We start from the raw sequence: 16182 nt of genomic DNA on the forward strand, positions 1-16182 counted from the left end.
TGCGAGAGGACACGTGGGGATGATTGTGATGGTGGATCACATGAGTAAATTTGCTTATGTGGTTCCCATCAAAGATAAGAGGAGTGAAACTGTTGCACGAATGGTGGGTCAAGTGATGTTGCCCATGTGTGTGTGTAAGCCGGCAAAAATGTTGAGTGATAATGGACTGAGTTTGTGGGATGGGAATTTGAAGAAATGTTGAAGGAATGGGGTTATTGTGCATGTGTATTCTACTCCGTATATGCCCAGTGCGAATGGGTGGCTGAAAGGACTGTTAGGACGATGACTGAGATTTTGCGAATGATGAGTAAGAGCGACAAGGATTGGGATATGTATGTAGGACGTGCAGTTTGGGTATACGTATAACGCCACACTGCAGAAGAGTATAGGTATGTCTCCTTGTAAATATGTGTTGAATTTTGAAAGGATTGTCAGACCGCGGTTGGGTCTGTCAGAAGGTGATCGGGATTTGTGGAAGAAAGCGAGTGAAAGGTTTGAGAGTTTTAAGATTGGGGATAAGGTGTTGAAAGAGGTGGTTGAGATGGGAAGAATGAATGTGAATAAAGTAAGGGAGAAATTTGAAGGGCCTTTTGAGAGTTTTGGAAGTGGGACCGAGTGGATTGAGTTATGTTTTGGGAAACTTGCGAGTAGGTGGGGACTGGATGAGGTTAGGGCACACCATAACCAGCTCCGCAAGTGGAGGGAAGTACCACAGATGTTCGGGAGAATGCGATGAGTGAGTGGTTGAGGGTGAATAAGTATGAGCCGACTGTTGGTGAACAAATTGGTCTGGGAGATCGACAGTTGGTGTTGGTTGAGTATGGAAGAAAACAGAAGAGTGTGGAGAGAGGAAGTGGAAGGGAAAAGCGTGAACGGCAGGGTAAAGGGGTTGGTGGTAGGGTGCAAACGGTTGATAAAGCGTGTGCTACGGATGACTTTGGGGGAATGAATGATACTTGTAGTGTATGTGGGTTTGAGTTGACAGGGACAAGTAAGACTTCAGTGAGAAGGAAACTGAATAGTGAGGAGGTGGTTGATAGGATGGATAAGTCTTTGCAGGAGTTTGACAGAAGTATGGATGAACTGAGTGGTTTGGTGGCCGAAATAGGGGAGATGTTGAAACCAGAGTTGGAAGACATCGGTGAAGTAGTGAATGGAATTTGGGAGGATGGTAGTGAGGGAGATAATGGGAGTTTGAAAGAAAGTGGTTTGGAAGAAGTGAATGGCGATGGAACTGGAAGAGTGTATGATGGTCCTCAAACAAGATCCAGGGGACCTGCATCTGAGCATCCTTGGGTGTTGCGAAAGACAATTTAGTGTGGATGTTGTGAGTGTAAGGAGATGTTGTCAAATGTAATGGGGGAGGTAATATGGAGGAGTAATTTTAGTTATATTTGACAACATCTCCAAAGGTTGTTGTGAGAGAGAGAGAGAGAGAGAGATTGGTGGAAGAATGAATGGGAGTGGTTAGATGGCGGTCGGAAGCATGTCTGTTGTGGCACTCTGTAGGTAGTCAATGGAAGTCTGTTACGAGAGTTGTAAACAGTGAGGTGTCTGGTCAAGTCAGTGTTGGTTTTGGCAGCGGTTATCCTTTGGTGTTTCGTTGTTTGGGTGTTATTTGATAGATTTTGGGGTTGTGAAGTTGTTGTGCTTGTGTCTGTCTGGTTGTGGTGAGGTTAAGAAGGTTTGTGGTGCATTTTTCGGTGTCTGTTAGTGGTGGTTGGGGCAGTGTTGGTTTTGGCGGGTTGTTGTACTGCTGTAAGTCGTGTGGTTGTCGTGTTTTTTCAGGCGGTTGGTGTTCATCTGCATTTAGTCGTTGGGTTATTGAGTTTTTGTGGGGTTGTGGGTCCCGGGTGGTTGATTTGTGTTTGGTTGTCGGCGGTGGTTGTGTGTTGGCTAGCCTTTAGCCTATATCCAGTGGACGACAGCACAGCCTAGTCCTAGGTATCAGAAGCCAGCGGTGAGTACCTGTTTGTGTTTTTTGTTCTGTATGTAGGTATTGGGGCAATTGTCCTGCTGTGTTTTTTAGTGTTAAGTGGAAAGTGTGATTGAGGGTGGGTTTGATAGCCAGACAGGTTAAGTTTATGTGGGGAGGTTACTTGTTTTTGTGATCCCGCCACAACTGTACTAACAACTCTCTACACTAAGCTGGAAGGCTACTAGATAAGTGAAAACTTCACCAAATCCTGAAAATAAAGATGAAAGAAAACAGACAAAGCTGCTGCAAACATTCGATTGTTGCGTCGAAAGCTGGTAGAAAAGAAGTGAGTTCCTCTGTTTTGTTGTTCCTATTGTTCCCTGACAGTGGGAAGGATAGTCACCAACACAAAAATATTAGAAGCGGTACTGCGAATTTCAAATGTAAGCTGTTGTGCAAGTGGAAAAGCATAGCTATGTAATTTCTTGGTAAGTTACTTATATGAAATATGATATTGTTATGATACAATAAAGTTTGTTCATACTTACCTGGCAGATATATATATAGCTGTATTTTCTGAAATCCGACAGAATTTTAAAAACTTCCGACACACGCAGTGGTCGGCCAGGTGGTTAGTACCCATTCCCACCGCTGGGAGGCGGGTATCAGGAACCATTCCCATTTTTCTATCATAATTTTTATTTCCACTGTCTCTGAGGGGAGGTGGGTGGGTACTTTGATTATATATACTGCCAGGTAAGTATGAACAAACTTTATTGTATCATAACAATATCATTTTGTTCATGAAACTTACCTGTCAAATATATATATAGCTGAATCCCACCTTTGGAGGTGGGAAGGAACAGAATAGAAGGATTTTGGGAAACAAATGCATGCAGATGATTTACATCTTGGTTCCACCTGTTAGCATAGCTGGCTTCGTGGTTACTGCCACGTAAGTCTGCTTGTGCTACTAGAGTTGCCAGCAAGGTAGAGACCTATATAGCTGGTGCACTCCAGATGATCTGTCAACAGGGGCGAGACCACGACGTGACTAGACCATATTGACCATACCATGAGGGCTAAGAAGTAAAATAAATATATATATAAATATATATATCACCACCTGACCAACCTAGCAACAAAGTTAAAGTAAAGTGTTAACTAAGGCTTAAGAGTTAAGAAGTCGCTGTTGTCGGCGACTCAACAACTAAATTAAGAGCTCTTCCTAACCATTTTCTACAGGATAGGATGAGTGGTACTTCTTGCCCCCAAGATTGTGTCTGCAGACACGTATGGCCCTAGCGAACAGCAGATCTCATATGCCATCCTCACCTCTCGCAGGGAGTGTGAAGTGAACACAGAGTTGCTTCGCTAAAACATGGTACTCAGGATGTTGCTGAGTACCATGCTCTGTTAGAATGCTTCTGAGGCCGCGCCCTCACCTCATGAGCATTCAGATAAAAAGATTTCAAATCTTTGTGCAAACACAATGAAGGAGCATTTTGAAAGAACTCCTTAACACTAAAGCCAGGGTGTTCTTCGATATGGGCAAGTCTGGTCTTTTTCGGAACACTGCAGATGCTCGAATGACTTCGACTTTCTTGAGTTTTATGTAGATAAAACTTGAGAGACCTGACAGGGCACAGGACTCTCTCTGGCTCCTGCCCACTAACTTGTTGCCATCCCTTAAGCTTCCAAGCTCCTGGCCCAAGGACAAAACAGGTTTCCATTCTTAGGCCACAACGGAAGGCTTAGAGAGCACACCGCCTTGTGTTCTCTAAAGCCAAAACTTGTGACGATGGCTTAAAATCTCACTAACCCTCTTTGTCGTATCTAGGGTGGTTAGAAGAAGGCCTTCCTGATCACATGCAAGAAGTTAACAGGTAGAAGAAGAGGTTCGAATGCTTTGACATCAAGAACTTCAGACTACGTCTAAGTTCCATATTGAAAGCTTCGATCTGGACATGCACAGTCAGTCCGTCTGTACTAAAGTCAGGTGACTGGCCAGTTGACCAGTCAGACGAATCAAGGACAGCAAGGCTGTACCCTGAAGACCATAAGGCACTATTCTTCGTTGAAGGATGAGTGTCTGGACTGCCTGGGCGATTCAATCTAAGCAAACCTCCTTGGGGGGTGTATCAACGCAAACCCCAACGTCGTCAGCGAATCAACTCCTGACTCGAGCTTCTTGGTGCCAGGAGAAAGGAGCGAGGAGCAAAAAAAGGCGAATTCAAGTCCCGAAGGAAGAATGCCTGACAGTCCAACCTGGTCTCATGTTACACGATCATCGGGGGTGTATAAACGCAACCGACTTCGTCAACAAGAAACTCAGGGCTACTATATGTCGCCTGATCTCGCACGAGTGTCTGACTCCGAGAAAACAGGTGAGACAAAAAGTAGATGGTGAGCAAGTTTCGAGATTCCACAGAACTCAAAGATCGTGAAGGGCTTTGTTGTTTGACAGAAGCAAATCTCTGAGCCCAAAGGCCGTCAACAACATTTGCGTATTCTTTAATAGTTGTGACTGCCAGCTTATCCCATTCTTCAGACAGAAATGGAAGACTCAGAGCGGAGGTTATAGGTACCTTTCGAGTTAGAGTAGACCGACTCTCTTGGAAAAGGTCTTGGAAAGTGAACTAGGAATGACGTGACCTCTGTGAATCCAGGATCCTGAAGGCCAACATGGGGCGATCAGCGTCACTGTCGCTCCCTGTGACGTCATAAATCCTCTTATTACATTTCCTAAGCGATTGAAAAAAAAAAAGGGGGAAAAGAGACTAAACATCCATCCCCGTTCAATATCAAAGGATGGCGTTTAATGGTACCGATCCCGGATCGAGAATAAGGGAGCAGAGAAGAAGAAGCCTCTTCGTCCTCAACATATCGAAGAGAAGAATGAAAGGGCGTCCCTAAGTCTCCACAACTCTCAACATACTTCTAAAGAAAGATTCCACTCGGAAGTCAATAGTTGCTGCCGTCGATCGAGACGATTCGTATGGACTTTTGCAATCCTGTAACGAACCTCTAGAGGATCGTTACATTCTACGCCTGTTGTTATAATAGGCTTTTTCTCGTAAACTCGAACAGGGACCGAGAGAAGATACTTCTTAAGATATGAGAGAGCTGTGGAATATCAGAGTTGATCTGGACCACTGGTTCCAAAAACTCGTTTCGAGGACTGGAGGGACGACCGAATTCCTTTTACTTCTTTCAGATTAAGATCCACGACATCTGAAACCCTATCCAGATGTCCGGCACCTTCTTTCTATCACCTCAGGTGATAGACGCACTGAGAGATGTTCAGAATCATTCCTAGATCTTGAATAATATTTCAGTTTCCCGGTAGGAAAAAACTGTGGTCTGAATTGCAGTCTATTCGGGGAAACAAACTTCTTCAGGAAGGAAATGGTCCCCAGCAAGCTCATCCATTCCCTCCCCGAGTATGCATACTTCCCTAATAAGGCTGCGCTTTGCCTAAGCAGGAGAGCATATAAAAGTGCAATGTTGCGGTAGACTCGTAGTTCTATACCGTGCGGTAACGAGCACCAAAAGGCATTAAGGAGATTAACTCTGTTATGAAACATAGTAAGGCAAAACGAATGCAACGATTTATTTCAATTTCACGTAAGAAATCCCCTCATCTTAGGCTAAAGTCCGTGATTGTAGGACAGAGATACAGTTAGTCCGTCAATCCCGCAGGAGAGACGTAACCGCCAGCACAGAGATACAGTTAGTCAGTCAATCCCGCAGGAGAGAGAGACGTCACCTACCGCGCATTACAGCGCACGAGCTGGTACTGGCTCGGTTGGACTGGAGGACACAGCAGTAGCCAGCAGCTTACGAACGTTGTCTCTTAACTTTACGTTGGGTTGCCAGCTACCCTATTCTACGAAGAAATAGGTCCGTTATTTTTTAAGCAGAAAGAGACTCTCAAGCTGGTATATTTAAGCGAAACAGAAAACGCTAAATATATAGATGCGTTTGTGTCGTCAGAACACTACCATACAACGGTAAAAGATAAATCGGAAACTCCTGGAAGGCTGCAGGGAGTAACGTTAAATAAGTAACCTTAAAATAATAGACAATAGAGCTCTCGGTTGCCATCCGAAGAAGTAACTACAGCAAGCGTATATGACTCGAACCAACCAGTAGTAAAATAACGCAAGGCAAAATATGATATTATATTACAATAAAGTTTGTTCATACTTACCTGGCGGACATATATATAGCTGAATTCGGAAATACAGCTACATATATATCTGACAGGCAAGTTTCATGAACAAAACTTAGAGAATCAAAGCAGACAGCTCAAGCTTCTTATGTTACTGGACATAAGCGGTCATTGACGTAGTCTACAAGTCTATTTCTTGTACGAGTCTGCGAATGATGAATGAGAGCTCTTCCGAATCTTGTCAATAAGAGCTTATCCGCTTACGCAATATAAAGTTAAAGATGTTTGTCAATGAGAACTAACCCATTTACGGGACAAAGAGATACTTTGTCAATCGAGGGGATACCCACTTACTTGACAAAACGATAGTACAGTAGACCCTTGACTCACGAACACAATCCGTTCCTAGACCTTGGTCGTGTTCCAAATTGTTCGTGACTCGGAGCTAATTTCCCCATAAGGTTTAATGGGAATAATATTAATTGGTTCTCGACCCCTACGAACCAATATATATTATGTATATTTTGCCTTATTTTACACAGATAATGTAAAAGTCAGTGTAAAAAACCTTAATATATCTAATAATATAATTTAAAATGGTAAACTAACACTATAAAAACGTTTGTAAAGTGAACACTTACTATGACTGGCGAGACTTCTGGCTTGACGGACAAGAGAAGAGGAGGGTGGTGGGTGGGGAGGAGGTTATTGTGCGGAAGGAGACCCTCCCCCATCCAGGTCGGGGAGATCTCGTTCCGGAGATTCAACTCTTCTAGGTTTTTTTGGTGAACGTTTAATCACAAACTTATCCAATGTCTGTTGCCTTTTCCTTCCTTGCATAACTTTTCTGAAATGGCTCATTAAATTTTCATTGAGCATATTCACGATCCTGTTCGTAACAATTTTGTCCGGATGATACAATTCAAGGAAGCACTGGACATCATTCCACTTTTCCAATGCGGCTTTTATCACATCACTGCTGACATCTGTAACTTCCTCCCCAGCCTCCTCTTCGTCAGTTGATTGCTCCCGAGCAAGTTGCTCCTGCTGCTCTTTGTGGAGTTGAACAAGTTCGTCCGCAGTCAAATCTTCTGAATGTTCAGCGACCAATTCTTCAAACATCTTCGTCGTTGACTTGTAGACCCATACTGTTGCCCATGGACACAATTTTCTGCACAATCTCTGCATCGAAGCCCTCAAAGTCACGGACAGTTACGCACTGGGGCCAAAGTCCGCCAAACGCACGCAGAATTTAATGTGCGGTACGTAACTTCAGTCCATGCGTTATCAATGAGGGTTATGCAGTGAAAAACATTAAAGTGCTTCTTCCAAAATTCTTTTAAGGTTAATTTTGTCTCTTCAGTTACACGGAAGCATCTGGAGAAGAGCGCCTTCGTATATAATTTCTTAAAATTGCTAATGACTTGTTGGTCCATGGGCTGGAGAACAGAGGTCGTGTTGGGTGGAAGGAACTTGAACTGAATGAAGTCATGTTCACTGCAGTCAGCCAATACGAAGGGTGTGCCGGGGCATTATCCATGATCAGAAGGCACCGCAGGGGTAGCTTGTTCTCTGTTAGGTACTGACTCACGGTCGGCGCAAACACTTCATCAATCCACTCCATAAACAAGTTCCGTGTCACCCATGCTTTTGTATTGGCCCTCCACATACAGGCAGTCTGGCCTTATTTATGTTGTGCTGCTTAAAGGCACGCGGGTTATTTGAATGGTAGACAAGTAGCGGCTTTAGTTTCAAGTTGCCACTTGCGTTTGAGCATAACAAAAGCGTAAGCCTATCCTTCATTGGCTTGTGGCCTGGGAGCGCCTTCTCTTCTTGGGTGATAAATGTCCTGTTGGGCATCTTCTTCCAGAAGAGGCCCGTTTCATCACAATTGAAAATCTGTTGAGCGACGTATCCTTCGGCCTCCACGAACTCGGCAAACTCAGTCACGAATAAATGCCTCAGCAGCAGCCTTGTCTGCGCTAGCAGCCTCACCATGCCTAATTACAGAGTGAATTCCAGTTCTTTTCTTGAAGTTATCAAACCACCCTTTACTAGCCTTAAAATCATCTGGCGTGGCTACTAGTAGAAGGAGTTTCTTCAGCAAACTCTGATACACTTGCCGAGCTTTCTCGCAGATGATCGGCTCGTTTACACTATCACCTGCCATCTGTTTCTCATGTACCCACTTCAAAATTATTTTTTCTGCCTCTTCGAGGGTTTGCGATCTCATCTTGGTTAGTACTGTCACTCCCTTCGCAACATTTGCTTCTTTAATGGCACTCCTTGTTTTTCAAAAATTGTCGAAATTGTCGACTTTGGCCATCTTGTACTCACTTGCGATATCGGTCACGCGAACACCACGTTCAAACTTTTCTATAATTTCTTTCTTTATTTCAATGGTTATCTTCCTCTGCACCCTCTTCTCACCATCACTCTTCACTTTCTTACTTTCACCACCACTCTTCACTTTCTTAGGGCCCATTATGAAGAAAATCACAAGTTTTAGCGCAAAAAATGCTAAGCGAATTGACGAACGTCTTGTACACAATGAGATGAGACAAAGAGCGATGCGTGGGTGACGCCGTGCGTGGGCGGCTGGAGGATGGCTGTTCCCATGGCAACTCAAACGCTCTCACGTGTGCTGGGTGATTTCGCGCATTTTTCAAATGTTTGTGTCTAAAAATTAGTTTGTGAAACAAAGTGAATTGTTATTTTCCAGAAATTTCCAGCATTTTTCAAATGTTCATGTCTCAAAATTAGTTCATGACCCAAACAGAATTTTTATTTTCCGCATTTTTTTTTTTCGTATCTCAAAGTTAGTTCGTAGGTCAAGGGTGAAATTTTACCTATAATTTTGGTCGGGGATCGAGTTGTACGTGGGTCAATGCGTTCGTGAGTCAAGGGTCTACTGTAAATTGTCAATGGGGGGAAAATCACTGAATTGACAAAACGTAATCCAGGAAGTCGAGCATATTATTTTTCCGATTCCCGTATCAATCGAGGAAGGGGGCAAGAATCCTGATAAGAGACTGGGCTTTCAGCAGGTAGGACCCCGATGTTCAACTTCGGCAGCGTAGTCCCGAACTTAGGAACTAACAAAATCTATCATCTGAAAAGCCCTTTCAGATGGACTAAAAAGCTTGCAACTTAAATTTATTGGCAGTATGGCAAAGGAAGTCCTGTCTTGCGCTTTCCTGAAGAGCGTCCTCTTGATAAGTGCTTTTGCAAGAATCCTACCGAAAGTAGTCGAGCGTCATGACGTGTAGGACGTCGAGCTTTTACATAACCCGTAACTGCCTTATCACAAAGTCTTGACTGCGGTAGAGCAAACGAGATCTTCCCTTGAGCTTTCCTTAACTCCATCCACCTATGCGAAAAGCAATAATAATTGACAGAGACCTCTTGAATTCATGAAACCCGATGTCTTGCTGGGTTTCGAAGAAGAAGTTGTCTGTTCACTTTAAGCTTCCTCCGAAGCACTGCCTACTTCACATTCTTTGCAGGTGAGGTAGAAGGTATCACCGAAGGTAGAGGTAAAAATTCTTTAGGCCCAAATCTGAAACAAGAGCTTGAAGAGTTCAACAGAAACATTCAGCCAGGCGACACACCTGGCGTGCGCTGGTGCACGCTCGGCGTCCACTGGCGCGCGCTCGGCGTCCACTGGAGCGCGCTCGGTGTCCACTGGAGCGCGCTCGGCGTCCACTGGCGCGCGCTTGGCGTGCACCCGCGCGCGCCTGGCGTCCATCCGAGCGACCCGTCCAAGTCGAGAGGGAACGCCTTCTTATTCTGACAGTAAAAAAGCTTGGACGTCCGCTCTCAAAAGCTTTCTGCTACTATGACTTCTTTTACGTATTTCTCGGTGGCAAGACGGACACGAGTTCAGGCGACGTTCGCCTTCTTACTTCTCACTGAAACGCATAACGAGAGAGAGAGAGAGAGGACGTGAAGCGTCCTCTTCTATAAAGCTTCTATTTAGAGGGCGCGAGTCCTTCCGAAAGCTCCAACCCCTGCACGGGGAGGACGCTTCGGAGGACGAGAAGCAATCCTTCAGGATTCGTGCACGCGCACGCACTTTGGCAGTCTGGGGATTTTCATCAGAAACTGCCGAAGGCACGCCAGATCGGTGGGGGTTCCTTGTAACCCTCCTTAGGCTTTCGACATGCTCCCTCCCCGGGTCCTGGGAGTCAAGCAGAGGTCCCGGCCTAGAGGCGAAACGAGGCCGATCTGACGCACCCTCCACTACACAAGGGGTATCACTGCACTTCACTTTTGCTCTCTAAAGCAAGCACTTTCGATTCTAAGTTACGAATCGAAAGAGTATCAGAGAAAGGGCAATTCCTCTACAGACACTGTTTTAGGGCCCGAAGGCACCACTACAGGGTTAGGAGTAACAATTACAGAAGTAGCACTCTTCACAGCAATGAAGGAGAGCGAGCACCTCTCGTAGACATATTCATAGCCCGTAGGCCATACTACAGGGTTAGGCAGGAAGGTTAGCAGGTTCACTACCCTGACTTTTGTTACTGATTAATTGCGTACATACGAATCATACGTCTTCCTTACGGAATTAGACATGTTTACTGATTAATTGCGTACATACGAATCATACGTCTTCCTTACGGAATAGACAAAGTCTCACACTCCTTACATGACAAATCTCAACAAAGAAGCAAGACCCATACCCCTCGTACATACCAAGTGCGGATCTACCGAAGCTTTCGGTAGCCACACCCTATCTTTGCAGACAACCCCGTCTGAAACTAGCCTAACTAGATTCAGATATCTTATGCAAAAATGAATAAAATTCAAATCAATTTAAGATAGCGTATGCCTAGCCACAAATCCAAGTAAATAAATCAAAAGACAATTAGGATACTTAGCGACAATGAAGTTTCCAAAATCCTAAGACGGAGGTACTGAAAACAGGTGTTTTCAGCACCGGCGACAGAAAAATTATGAATAGAAAATGGGAATGGTTCCTGATACCCGCCTCCCAGCGGCGGGAATGGGTACTAACCACCTGGCCGACCACTGCGTGTGTCGGAAGTTTTTAAAATTCTGTCGGATTTCAGAAAATACAGCTATATATATATATCTGACAGGTAAGTTTCATGAACAAAATCATATTTAGTAATATGATGTTTCTAGGAAGAAAGCAAAGTGAAAATCCACAATCTTCAAAAATAGCAGACCAATCACCTTTGACTCTTCTCTTCACAATCTCAGCGGCCTCTTTTGCACTCCTTTCAGCAAACCAGTTATCTCCAAGAAGAACTAAGATTTCATTTGTGTGGATCAAACGTCCTGGCATAAAAGCAAGGGGTCCAATAGGCACCATGACCTGGAAGAGATACATATATCATTGATATATACATTATTTAGTTGGAATCTGAAGTACAGTAGTATTGAACTTCAGTCACCAATATTTGGATTACCTCAATTATTCACAATGTGAATATGCATAATTTTTAAGGAGCGAGCCAAAAGACCAATTACTGCCCCATTTGAATTCTAAACATGTAATAAGAAAAAAAAAGCTGGTAGATAATTAGTATATGCAGATAATGAAGAGGCTTGAAATTACACATTGAAAGTGGAAAAGTTACAGAAATTTTGGAAGAAAATAGGGAATGAATGAAAAATGAAAAGCAGAAAGGAGTGTAGCTGGAGTCAAATGGATGCTGCACAGAACCTTTGGTGACATTTATGGTGTGCTGTGCAAAGCACACTGTGAGCAGCACCCTAAGGCTACAGCACTAGCTGACTAGTGTCTGAGATTTCTTTTAGGAAAAGTAATGTTACATCTGATATTGATCACCTGCAAGAGTTACAGCAGGCAAGCCCATCAACTATATAAAATACAATGGGACATGTAATAACCCAACAGTGACTGATAATGTATAAAAAGAAAGTTTGTATAGCACATGCATTGCCATGAAGATACAAATTTTTGTTTTAAAAATAAATTTTAAGGGTAGTTGTACAAACCACAGCCAATTATATAGAAGTAGTTTTAAGCACAAGCTAGAATTGGTCATTAAAAACTTGGTAACAAGGTAATTAATTGGTTGAGATGAGAGGTGAGTAGGACAGTATCCCTCACTCACCAATAATCACACTCAATTTTCCTTTGGCTACAGCTGCAGGGCAACTGAGATAGTAGGATTAAGTATATAAAAGGCTATGGTTTGTATATATAAAAAATACATTAACATACTTTTAAAATCTGCCAATTGTTACTATGGAAATAAAAACCCATCACCTTTTATGTAAGAGACTTATTCCTTAGGAGGGAGGTTAAGTCTAACAACTGACTGGAGCTCAGAACCACCATGTTATTGCTATGCTCCCAAGTAACCTGCTATGTGAGAGGGTGCTCATAGAAGCAAAAATTCTAAGAGAACTATGATATATCACATGACTTCCATGTTGGAGGGCAGTACCAGGTTCAAGGACTGAACTCCACCATGTCACCCCAGCCTGCCTTGTTATAAGAGGACGTGGGCAATGCTTCATATAGTCAAACCTATGTGACTATGAACATGGCCATCACTAGCTATCAGAGGCAAGAGAGCATCCCAGGAAAAGACTGATTTACTTATAATATACCGTTACTTGAGGAATCAATACACAACACTAAATTCTCAGCATTTAAATAATTGTGGGCAACATCCCATAGGTAGAACAAAGGTAGCCTGACTAGTATACCAGTTACCTGCTCTCATTACTTGAAAAAATTAAAAGTTCTGCCAAAAGCAAAGGAAAGACCCATGCACCTTACTTCATGAGCTCTAAAGTGGGGGGATAGGCTAAATTCTTCCTCATAGGAGGTATAGATTTTTTTATAGCTTCATGGAACCAAAAAGGTTTGTTCTTTGACTTTTCCTTCTTGCACTTAACTGTGGTGATGAAAAATCTCCTAAAGTCTAGCATCTGGGAGTGGGTTCTTTTCAAATGCAGGCAGTCCCTGGTTATCGGCAGACTCGGTTAATGGCGATCGGGTTTTATGGCGCTTGTCTAGCTCCATAAAATTGTTGATTTATGGCACCATTGCAGGCCGAGTTTCGGTTAAGAGTGCCATGAGGTGCTGATAATAGAGTTATGGCGCCATAACATACCTAACTAAGGCGAAGCACCAAAAATTGCAGAGTTTCAGTTAATGGCAGTTTTTGCTTATCAGCACCCTGCTGATAACCAAAGACTGGACTGCCTACAGGGTCCCTGGTTATCAGTGTCCTTGGTTATTGACAATCCAGTTTTATGGCACTTGTCTAGAGCCAAAAAAGGGATTTTGACGAAGGAAAAATCTATTTCTGGGTGATTGGCTCGTGTCGCCCTATGAAAGGATCCTTAATATCATTCTTTCTAGGCAAAATTAAATCTAAAAATTACCCAGAGAAAAACAAAATTAAGAAAATGTCAGTAAAACTGACTCGCTCACTCTTTAAAAGAAGTGTCGGTATGAGAATAGGGGCGAGTGAGAACACTACCACGAGACATTCACCAATTAGACCTTCCAATCAGAATCCCACAAGAGAGAGCTGATACTAACGGGCGATGCGGGACCAGCCTACTATCTACTACTAGGGGACGCCACGGACAGCAGCGCCCCTAGCGGTCATCCTTAATCTAAGAAACATCTTGTCCTGCAGGGGGTGGGGCAATCAATACAGGGTGGGTTTCATAGGGCGACACGAGCCAATCACCCAGAAATAGATTTTCCTTCGTCAAAATCCCTTTTCTGGGCTCAGCTCGTGTCGGCCTATGAAAGAGTACCAGAGAAACAGACAAGATGGGAAAAAAGGACAAATGAAAAAACAGTTTGTAAAATGAGGGATAATAAGTAAATCAGTTATTACAGCATATAAACTAAGTACTTAAGGCTAACTTATTTTAAACAATGACATAAAAGAAAGTTAGTAATGTAAAGTACTAAATTATTACAGTAAACATAGTAAAGTACAAAAATGCAGTGTAATTAACAAAATAGATTTACTTAGATAACTTATATACAAAATATACAAACACATTGTGTCCTACCCTAGCATAAAAATAAGGGTAGGTACACTGAAGTACATTATCAGTACATAGTGTGGATGTCCCTAGCAAAAATAAGGGACAATCCACTAATATGATCTCAGCGGCTAAGGCTAGAATATCCGAGAAGCATGGCGATAGGGTGAGGCGAGTTGGATGAGGTAGGTAGAGAGGAGACCTGGATCTATACTACGACTACTATACAGTATCAGGGGAAACAATGTTTCCCGCTGCTACTGCAGAAAATTTTAAAGATTCCAAGGACTTTAGATAATGACGTTTAAAGACTGTCGGAGATTTCCATCCAGTATACTTTTTAAGATCCTCAAAGTTCATATGTTGAAAAGTAATTAATTGAGGTGGCTACTCCCCTGATGTCATGTGCTTTTGGAAATGAATCAGGATTGGCTTGTTTAATGAAGTAAAGGATTTGTTGCCTAATACCTTTTACTGATAAAGTACCACCTTTTTCTCTCATGAAGAGAGAACCTGAGGATCTTGAGGATGTACGAGATAGAAAGGCTCTTAAAGTTGATACTGGGCAGAGAGAAGGGTCTTGCGGAAGTGGGATGACTTTCCAAGGGGCCCACCTTGCAAGAGGATCCTCATTTTTAGCCAAAAAAACTACGATCCGGAGCAAGCAGAACTTCTCCTGAGGGGAGGAATTCCACATGACCCCGCATCTCTGGATAGAGCCGACAGTTCTGAAATTCTAGCTCCTGAAGCTAGGCTTAATAAGAATAATGTCTTTCTAAAGAAGCATTGTGAATGTACAAGACGAGTTTGTCAGTATCTGATGCTAGTTTGAGGACGTCATTTAAGAAACCATGAGACTGCAGTAGGCCTTTTGAGAGGTCTAAGTCCTAGCACAGGCTTTAGGGATAGACGTAAAATAAGAATTTCAGTCAGATCTATCTGGAAACCTAACTGAAAGATCTTCTTCAAAGCGATTTATGAGTAGTAATAGTGCTAGCTGCTAAACCTTTTTCAAAAAAGGATTCTGAAAAAGGATATAGCTAAATTAACTGTCATGGTTGTAGTGTTTGATTCTTTCAGAAGGATGCTAATTTTTTAACAGCTGAGTCATATTGTCTAATAGTTGACTCCCTCTTATCTGATTCTAGGAAGAGGATGTTTTGTGGATCAATGTTAGCATCTTTATTAGCCGCAAACTTCATGAAGTCCATAAAGTTAGGGTCTGAAGAATTCCTGAGGAAGCGAACACAGTCCTCATTTGTACTGATTGTGACAGCTTGGGATTGGGAATCCGTTAAGGTCGGAGACCCAATTCCAGAAGCAGAGGATACCAGTTGCTCTTGGGCCAGTCTGGAGCAATCAGGCTACTAGTCCCTGAAAGTCCTCAAGCTTGCTCAAGACTTTCAAGAGAAGATTCACTGGAGGAAAAAACATAAATTTTTCTCCACTGATTTGATTCCAATCTAACGACAGGGCCGTCCCGTGGCATAAGCCAGAGGGTCCAGGTTGGGGGCCACATAGCAAGGGAGCTTGTGGTTCGCTTGTGAGGCGAAGAGATCTACTTGGAGACCTGGGACTCTCCGGCATATCCACCAGAATGACCCGTCGTCTAGGGACCATTCTGATTCCAGAGGGACTGAGCGGGACAAGGCGTCTGCTATCACATTTCTTACCCCCGCCAGGTGAGTGGCGGACAGATGCCATTTGTGTTTGTTTGCTAGGGCAAAGATGGCTATCATGACATGGTTCACATCCTGCTTGGATTTGGGACCCTCCTCTGTTGATGCCAATGAACTACCACTGCACTGTCCAAAACTAGTCTTTAGATGAGACTTTTCTGGGGAAGGGGAAGAAGGTCTCTTCAGGGTAAGAAATACTGCCATTGCTTCCAGAAACGTTTATGTGGAGCTGGCGGAATTGAACTGACCAAGTCCCCTGAACCTGTTTGAACTGAGAATATCCCCCCCACCCGGACAGGGAGGCATCCGTATGAATGGTTAACACTGGAAGGGGATATTGAAGGGGTACCCGCTTGGCCAAGTTCTTTACTTTTGTCCAATGGACGGAGTTGATT

General features: G+C 43.3%; 1 protein-coding gene across 3 annotated transcripts in view; it reads right to left on the reverse strand.

Annotated features, from left to right (window-relative positions):
* Window positions 1-16182, reverse strand: part of LOC135212974 (unconventional prefoldin RPB5 interactor-like) — a 224808-nt gene that overhangs the window by 169708 nt on the left and 38918 nt on the right. For all 3 annotated transcript variants that reach the window (XM_064246735.1, XM_064246737.1, XM_064246736.1), the window contains exon 3: window positions 11295-11436. In XM_064246735.1, the coding sequence (XP_064102805.1) occupies window positions 11295-11436 (142 nt within the window). The remainder of the gene's footprint in view (window positions 1-11294; window positions 11437-16182) is intronic.

Source organism: Macrobrachium nipponense, chromosome 42 (genome assembly GCF_015104395.2).
Source record: "Macrobrachium nipponense isolate FS-2020 chromosome 42, ASM1510439v2, whole genome shotgun sequence".
Classification (NCBI taxonomy): Eukaryota; Metazoa; Arthropoda; class Malacostraca; order Decapoda; family Palaemonidae; genus Macrobrachium; species Macrobrachium nipponense.